Raw genomic sequence first — 9,228 nt, forward strand, 5'->3', positions numbered from 1 at the left:
TATATATATATATTATATATTGGTTGGTATTATATACAAGTTCGTATAAATAAAAATGAGAAACATAATTTTAGCAGCAACTAAAAGCATTGCTTTAATATAAAAATATGATACAAAAGCACATTATGCATTTCATAATTAATTTTTTGCCTTTATTATAAAAAGTTTTCACTTTATATGTCTCCTTGCAATATACCTACACATTTCCTATCGTCTTCTACGAGAGTCAATATTTTAACTTCAAATATAAAAAAATACTGTAATAATTCTCTTCACAAATTTTCCGAATCATTTGCTTACATAAACATGTTCGAAGGAAAGAATCTGCTGCATTTTATTTATGTTACGCATTATTTTATCATCTTCAACAACACGAATGGTTTGCCAGAAAAATCTTGATAACATAAATAAAATTTAAATCTCTTTGCCACACGTGCAGCAAACATTAGACTAAAGTTTAATACACGCTGTCGATTATTCGATACGTTGCGCGAGAGTATCGTCGTCATCGCTACTTGCATCTCGCGTTCGCGAATATCCTCCGGCGAATCCTGACCTCGCCTCGAGAGGAGAGAAGAGAAGAGAAGAGAGAGAGAGAGAGAGAGAGAGAGAGAGAGAGAGAGAGAGAGAGAGAGAGAGAGAGAGAGAGACAGTACGCTCGCGAGGAAAAAGAGAGAGAGAGAGAGAGAGAGAGAGAGAGAGAGAGAGAGAGAGAGAGAGAGAGAGAGAGAGAGAGAGAGAGAGAGAGCTGTCGCGTGATATTCCAACTCGAGATACCTCTTCGAGTAGAAGAGATACTTCCAGTACGAGTGCGTGGTATGCGAATCTCACGAGAGCGCACGTTATATAAGGTGTTTTAAATAAAAAATATGTATAAACAAATTATTTTTTTAATCCTATACTATATACGCAAATAAACAAACTGTTTATTAAACTGCTTGGAACTTTGGAAATAAATTTTTCACGTTAAAATGAAGGAAAATATTTTTATAAACGTATATTTGGAATATGCAAAAGTGACAATATCAGCTAAATAGAAATGAAATGAGTAACTTGTTAATTAAATTCAAAATATTATAATATATATCATAAATTTAACTAATATTACAATTGGTATAAATACAATATACACGTATATTCTCATATTTGAACAACACCCTGTATTAATATCCATTTAACGTGAAAAGCTTTCGTGTGCACAGAATTTGGAATTTACGTGTAAACGTTAACGATTCAAGCTAAAGTTTAATGTGTTATTTGTGTTTTTACGGTGTTTACAAAAATTTGCGATGTTTTGCGGAGAATTTTTGAATCACCCGATTGATGTAATATGTTGTTTTTTTTTTCCACAGCACCCCGCGTACATAGTGTAATACCGAGAGAAATCCTCCAACGCAAACTTCTGTCGGATTTCCCAGCCGACCGTATGATAAATCACTTTCCAGACACCCATACATCTGTTCCAGTAGTTTCGGATCCTATCTATCATATCCAATGCGCATTGAAACAACAGCGTGCATTTCGTTACGAGAGCCACGAGATCACTGAGTTTGCGCATTTTTTTTCCGTCGTCGCACGCAAGTTATTTTTCGCGGGAATGCAATCATGGTCATGTGACTTTGGTCGATTAGCTACGGTTTGCAATTAGAGAATCAGACTTCGCATCGCGGGAAACTTTCGAACGTTGCAAATCCGAGCGTATTATTGAATTCGGAGCGCGAATACGCGTTTAACATCGCGGTTTAATCGAGCAAATACGTGCCGCGATTTGAATATCAAATTTGATTTTTCAATTCGTCGATACTATATAATACCTATTGGAAATTCGTCGTTTGATAGTCGCCGCACGACAAAAATCGCGGAAGAATTTATGTTAGAGGAAGTCTCGGAAGACACGTTACGCACGTACGCAATAAACGCGCCTCGCGTCTGCTGTATTTCCGTCTACGATAAAGGTGAAGCGACATACCTAAGTAACGGTTTAAGCTAACGTTGCCTACACGGTATATCATCAAGATTCCAGGATCGTCTCTAGGTGGGGACGGTACATTCGACCTCTAATCAAACATTAATGCTAGGGATTTAACAAAATTACTCTAGTTATTCTGAAAAATTAAAAATATATACGAAATTCTAATATACGGAATATCTCTGTTTTTATCAGCTGTTTTTTTAACTATAAATTCTTTAGTCTATCTATCTGATCTCTATGTAAAATTTAAAATTAAGAAAAAAATAACATAATATGCTATATCAAAAATGTTTAAGTACTCTTTCCGCTAATCGCAAACTTGTCAGTATTTCGCATTTTTTTTCTACGGGCAAGCTGATTGATGATATATCTTTAAAATTATGAAAATTCTAGCAAAGTAAATTACGGGATATTGCAATTACGTATTAATTTAAATCGTGCCTTACTTCCACATTAATTTCGTTTCAAGCGCAAAGTAATATCGATAGAACAGACCTGGAACGCGACCACACTTAATTTAATAACGACTATATACGGGCGCGTGAGATTGAATTTATGAAGTCGCAAACTTCCAGTTTTACGTCCTAACAAGATTACAAGTTCACAACCTTTTCATTCTGGAAAAGTCGAAATGGCGTGAGGCGTCTAATATATAGAACGCTCCTAGAAGCGAAATCCTTTAATTGATTCTAATAAGAGACGCAATAATCTTTCCACGATATTCCATTCTTGGACACATGCGCTCATTTTATATTATATCTGATGTTTTCAAATATTTAGCAAAAGTTATTTTTGCTGTTCTAACGAAATGATAATATATATAGTGTTCCAGAATAGTCAATTTTGTAAAGCTAATCTTTTTTTAACATTGGTAATATCATGGAACTGAGCATTCTAAATTTCGAATTTTTATTTTTTTAAGTTTTAATATTTTGAAGTAACTGAGACCCAAATTAAAATTTTATCAAAGTAAAGACCATTTCAAATTGCATGGTAAGTAATATTACATTATTTATAAGCGTCTCTGTAGAGTAATTCGAGAGAAGCCATTCACTTATCGTGGTTAGTTTCTCAAAACTATTAAGATGTCAATATTCTTCTCTCTCTAATGGAAAAAAAAATTAATATCATATTTTACAAAGAATAACATTACGCATTTATTTTCATTAACCTTTGCATTACGGCTATTAAAATCTGCGAATATATAGTAGCTAAAAGCTTCAATTTCAATTTTAATGATAAATCTTTAACGAAAAATGTGCGTAATTCAATGTTAAATAATAATAAGCCTTAAAACACTTCTGAAAGCGCGATAAAATGTCTGCTCGTAATGATCGTACTCGTTATATATCGAACGTACTCCGTGAGAGATATCTATCACGCGGGCTCGTTTGTAGCTCTCCCGTATAATCACGACAATCAAGTGCCTATTTCAGCAATACAATCAAGGCGACGTATTGTTTGATTAGTCTGACAAAGACACACGACGTTAATGGACATCTTAATGGCGATTCTGCTGAATGTGGGTAGGTCAAATTCATAGACAGCCCTCTGCATTCAAGATAGGACAATCAAAAAATTGCAGTAGCCCGTTTGAAACAATTATCGAGTTAAAAGAACAAATTAAACAATGGAAAATGAAAAAAGTTTCTTGTAACTGAACAATCCACATTCCAAAACAGAATCAATATAAATTTGTTCTAAAAAAGATCTCGTAATTTTCATTTTCAAATTAAATTTATCTTGATTTTCAATTAAAAATGATTGTTATGCCAGTATCTTGCAAAAATGCTATTTGTAATAAAATGGCAATATTGATAACCGCAAAGATATATCATCTTGATTCTACGGCTTGTGTGTGTAAAATTAACATTTAGACAAATATATCTTTTCGGCGAAGATAATTTTTTAGACTAATGATAAAAAATTTTTTCGTTAATTTGCACTCAATTTACATGAAAAACTTAAAAATATTACCATTACATTAAATATCTTCAACATAAAGCTTTGCTGCCTGCATAAAAAATGTCTAATATACGCCAAAAATATTCAATAATCAACCACGGCACAAATAAGGCATTAATATTTCATTTCAAAAAGGTTTTCCAGCGCGTTAATTTTTAATGCTGTTTATAATTAACGATCGTAATCAACCGCATAAAAGTTACTAAAATAGCCATGGCCGGCAATATGGAGCTATTTCAATACGCCGAATGTTTATCGGTAGTGTATTGAGACCAGTTCAATACAGTTTTCCTTTTTAGCTTCAACTGTTTTAATCGTTCGTTTTGTACTTATTGATAGACACATATTTGAATATTTTAAACAGAAGTGTTTAACATTGTCATGGATACAATCGATTTCCAACAGCAAGTTAAACATCCAAGTTATTACTTGTTTTGCACTCATTTTATGGAAAATATCAGAGATTGTATAAAAAACGCTATAAATTACAACGATATCCTAAAAGCAGGATATCATTGTAATTGATAGTGTGTTTATATAATCTTTGATATTTTCTCTGATATCTCTGTTAACTTTACGGGAAGGTATTTGAAAACTTTACGTTTCTCGAATAACGTAACCGCAACTCTTTCGCAGCAGGTCAGTTGAAGTTTCCCGACCCGGGGACTTTCGTTCCGAGAACGATTCCGTGTTCATTCCTGCATGAACATAAGCCGGGAGATCCCTACCACACGGAATAAACTTTCACCGCGGCGTTCGCTAACGCCTCGATGACGATCGGATGACCTTGCGTGCCTTAAGTACCAGTACTCAGATTACGCGAAACAAACTAGCTCGCTTAAGAATCGATGCGAGATAGATCAGAGTCGAAACTAAGATCCGACAAAGTGCATCGATCGCGAAACGCAAGATTTTTTTCAAACCGTCAACTTGAATGGCTCAGGCTCAGAAATGTGAAAGAGAATATGTGACAAACAACTCTTTAATCTTTCGATTTTTGTGATGATAATTACGGCAATCTCAATTTGCATATAAATTTAATTTACACGAATCTCTCGAGATTTAAAAAATGTATTTAAAATGGCATCTGCAAATATGAAGGTTCACGACTTGCAATGTCATTAGACTAACACTCGCATCATTGCAAGGAGAAAAGAAAAAAAAAAAGGCAATACGGAAAGGACGAAATTTCAAGCCTTGATATTCGGTTTCAATTAAATCCGAGGATTCGCGCGTTTAATGAAAAATGTGCCGGGAACTTTCCGCTTCAAGCGCTCTTCTCCGGGAACGATTATTGCCTGGCGGATGCGCCGCGCCGGAACATTTCTCTCGGAAAGCCGTTTCCTACGGTTTTATAAAGCGATATGCTCAAGTTCTTTCGAAACGCAACGACGAATACCGAAAGCAAAGCCGCTCGTTTATTCTTTATAGCGTACGAACTCGCTTCCGCGACTTCGCTCCATTTTTAATTCGCGTAACTTTCATATATTCGTAAGACGCAACCATTACATCAGAAATCTGCACAAAAAGCAACAACGATATTCAGACATGTATGGTAGTAATACTTTTTCTACACGAAATATAGATAGTTGAAAGTGAACTATAAGAGAAATGTATTTATATTTAAATTGACGATTAATTAAATGACAGTGCGAAAATTGTTCGGAAAAATTGTTAAAGATAAATAAGTCCCACGTAAATGTTTTAATTTTTAGTACATTTCAATTTTGCTCTTTGAATCTTACTCTCCTTTGTATATTGTACAGATATAAATAAATTGTCAAATACGGACATACGATCGGTGAAGAGTCAATTCGTGAAGCTAATTAAAGTCATTTTCGTCATCGAGATAACTAAAATCTTACAAAAAATCGAATTTTGCAGGATACTCGGGAAATATCCATAAAGCGTCGTTTTCTTTCTCTCTCGCAATATAATTGAAAAAATACTGCAATATCGTCGACTCGAGCATATTTGTGTTCTCGTGGGGAGGTCGCTCTCAAGGGTCCGAAAAATCGGCCGGTACCGGCCGGCGTTGACGTCGTTTTACGCGTGTGTCAAATCAATGGGTGGTAAACGAGGACGCGATCGGTAAACAATGCGACGCGGCAGAAAATATTGCGCTGCTGCAATAGACCTATGTAATACTTTACTTTGTGTAGCACTTCGGCGAACATGCCGCCGAAATACGATTGGGTAAATATTTGGAATTGCTTTCCTCTATAAAATATAAAATCCGCATGCACAAACGTTGAAAAATGTCGCTGCAACTCGCGCGGTACACATGCGTTATTTTACCTAATTACTATGCACGACGAGAAACAATCATGATGATTGTTTATGTCCGTTACAATGCGAGGGTAACTTTCAAAGTACATCGTACGTGAAAAAGTTCAGTGTTATACACGGTGTTTTCAGATAACATCGAAATAAATCTCTAAAGTTTATCTTAACAATAAAACACCACGTATACATTTAAACATTGGCAAAAAGATCATGATTTTTTTAACAGCATATTCTATGTACCAATTCTAAATGATTTTTGAATCGTAGAGAAAAAAAAAGATTTATATATATGATAAATCTAGAAAAGGGGAAAAAGGAGAGCGAAAGAACGATTCCGAGAACGGGGGGTCGGGGGAGGATACTTTATAGCGCATCTCTCCTTTTATACCATTATTATTTCAAGGGTTAACGCGCACGATGCTCTTTCCAAATGATAGCATATACACAATATTGCACCAGGAGACCACACGGCGATTTCGGTTCATTATCACGACTGCTCGCGAGGCAAACTTAGACCGCGAGTTTCATAATTGCTCCCAGCGAAGTGTTACATCCGCATGAGCGCGAAAACAAGCCGAATTGAGTAAAGCGTTCGTGACCGGCAAAACTTTACATTAACGATATTACACCCCATATAAACAAGATTTTGTCGAGCGGTAAGTGCGCATCTTTTGAAAAGCTAGTGTTTCGTGAAACTCACAATTGCATATTAAATGAATTTGCACCGCAAAAAAAAAATAAGACTGCGCGTAACATCAAAGTAGAATCTTTACGGCAAATTTGTTATTAATAATAATTAAGTGATAAAAAAAAAAAAAAAAACCAATAAAAAGAATTATAAAATAATTATAACATGTCGTTATAGCATATTCCACTTGTGGAAAAAGCATGAACGGAGATATTGTTAAAGCTAAGATAAAAAGTATCGGAGATATTATATTCGCGATAATAACATTGCAGATATTATTGTTAAACATCAGTCATTGTTAATATCAAAAGTTATTCGGATTTCAATTATTCATTGTTTTTTGACGATAGAAATATTTGAATAAAAAATGTCTTTTTTATCTCAATCATTTTTATATTGGTAAAATATATTTGTATACACGTACGATAATTTTTATAATATATTTCTGTTTTTTCCGTCTCATAAATTTAAATGATAAATAAATATTAATATCTAGAATACAAGTCGAAAACGGTGCACGCGCGGCTGTACAATGAAAAAGGTTAATGAATATAAATATAGAACACGGTTCACGAGCAAATCGAGATATTACAATGCCTGGAAACAGGACAGCTAAAATAAGCATCAATGTGGATTTTTTTAATATACGCGTCTATCCTCATTTCTGTATCGAATCAATTTATTATTAGAAGAATCTCTGATAAGTTTAAAATCGATTTTTTCTCAGTGGAAATGTAATTTTCTATCAATTAGTACTCGATATTGAATATCTTTAGAATTAATAATCAAATAAAAATCTGTTAAAGTAAAATCCATTTAAAACTAAAGCTTTCATACATATATATATATGTATATATAAATATCTTTATTTAGATCGATTTTACTCTGACAAAATTTTAGTTAATTCTAAAAATATTCAATATCGAGTATTAGATGTGATAGAAAATGGCATTTCCGTCGAGGAAACATCAGTTTTAATAAATAAATAAATATATATACATATATGTATTTGTTGATTTATTACGTACTAAAATCTTTTTCATTCTTTAATTTAAGAAATCTGCTATTAACAATAAAAGTAAAATAGAAAGGTTCACAGAGAAAGTCTCTATAATTCGTATGGTCTACCTTACAATACGATTTAATATTTAAAATAGATTTTAAAGTTATATATTATCGAATATAATCGTTTGGATTAATTCTTGCTAAAAAAATCTTCATACAGAAACTGCGTGAGATCTAGAGGATCCCAAAATAATACTCGCATAAACGCAAAATATATACGTGGTTGAAATAATTCTCTATTCTTAAAACATTAATCCAAATATCTTTTTCTAGAGAAGGAGAAGCGGCGAAAGGCGCGATTTTTCATAGACTAGACGTTAGGTTAAAGATATTACTGGTGAATATATTAATTTTTTTTCTTTAGACCAAATAATTATTAAAATATAATCTCCTGAAAACAAATTCAAAATCTATAATGTAGCTATTTCTCCCTTTATGTACATGCCTTCGTAGTCTTCTCCTACATCTGCCTATAGATTTGTTCGTTTCAATTGCTCTTTCTATGCTTTGTTCTCTCTTTTCCTTTTCCCTCAAAAACTTTCCTCAAATATATATGATTTTTCCATTTTAAATGCAAAAAGTAAAAGTAAGTGCAGCTAAAACGAACAAATTTTACGTCTGAGCCTGAAGCGATCACGTTTACCGCATCACTGTACATGCAGGCCTCAACAAATGCTGTCATTTTATGAAAAGGAAAAGGGACTCACCGAACGGCGACGGCTCGTTCCGCGTGTCTGCCCGTCATCCTCGAAGAATCCTGGGCCGGTCGTTCTGCGCGGGAAGAGTCACGGCGAGCAGATCATTCCATGCCAGGAATCCGAATGGCGAGGTCGACGCGCACTAGCCTTCAAAACAGAAGATGTTGTCTTTCGCGAGTTTCGTTTAAACGGAGACGAAAGACACGAACATTCTCGCCGATTGTTCGCGCGAAACGCAAAATTCGACGTCGCGATTTTCGTCGTCGCGTTGGCAATCCTCGCTCGAGTTACCGTAATTTAGCCGCGCAAATTCCGCGCGAAATTTGAAAATTGCAAGTTCAAATTTCTTCGCCTGATTAAACGCAACGAGGCGCTCCGCGTTTTTCCCGTACGATTTTTCACGTATTTTAATATATAAAATATATCGATATTTTTCTATTATTCATATAATATATATAATAACATTTAATGATATATATTTAAAGAGAAAAGAATTAATCTATTATAATCTTATTTTCAATTTTATTTCTAATCTTATTTTTAACTGAAAGACA

The 9,228-nt window shown here is 34.0% G+C and overlaps 1 protein-coding gene across 1 annotated transcript in view; it reads right to left on the reverse strand.

The window, feature by feature from the left end:
• The window catches only part of LOC115244038 (cadherin-87A), a 184,571-nt gene extending 175,750 nt beyond the window's left edge, over nt 1–8,821 (reverse strand). Inside the window, exon 1 of the mRNA XM_029821401.1 lies at nt 8,684–8,821. Within this exon, the coding sequence (XP_029677261.1) occupies nt 8,684–8,721 (38 nt within the window). The 5' untranslated portion in view covers nt 8,722–8,821. The remainder of the gene's footprint in view (nt 1–8,683) is intronic.
• Nucleotides 8,822–9,228: the final 407 nt, after the last annotated feature.

Source organism: Formica exsecta, unplaced genomic scaffold (genome assembly GCF_003651465.1).
Source record: "Formica exsecta isolate Colony F162 unplaced genomic scaffold, ASM365146v1 scaffold79, whole genome shotgun sequence".
Taxonomy (NCBI): Eukaryota; Metazoa; Arthropoda; class Insecta; order Hymenoptera; family Formicidae; genus Formica; species Formica exsecta.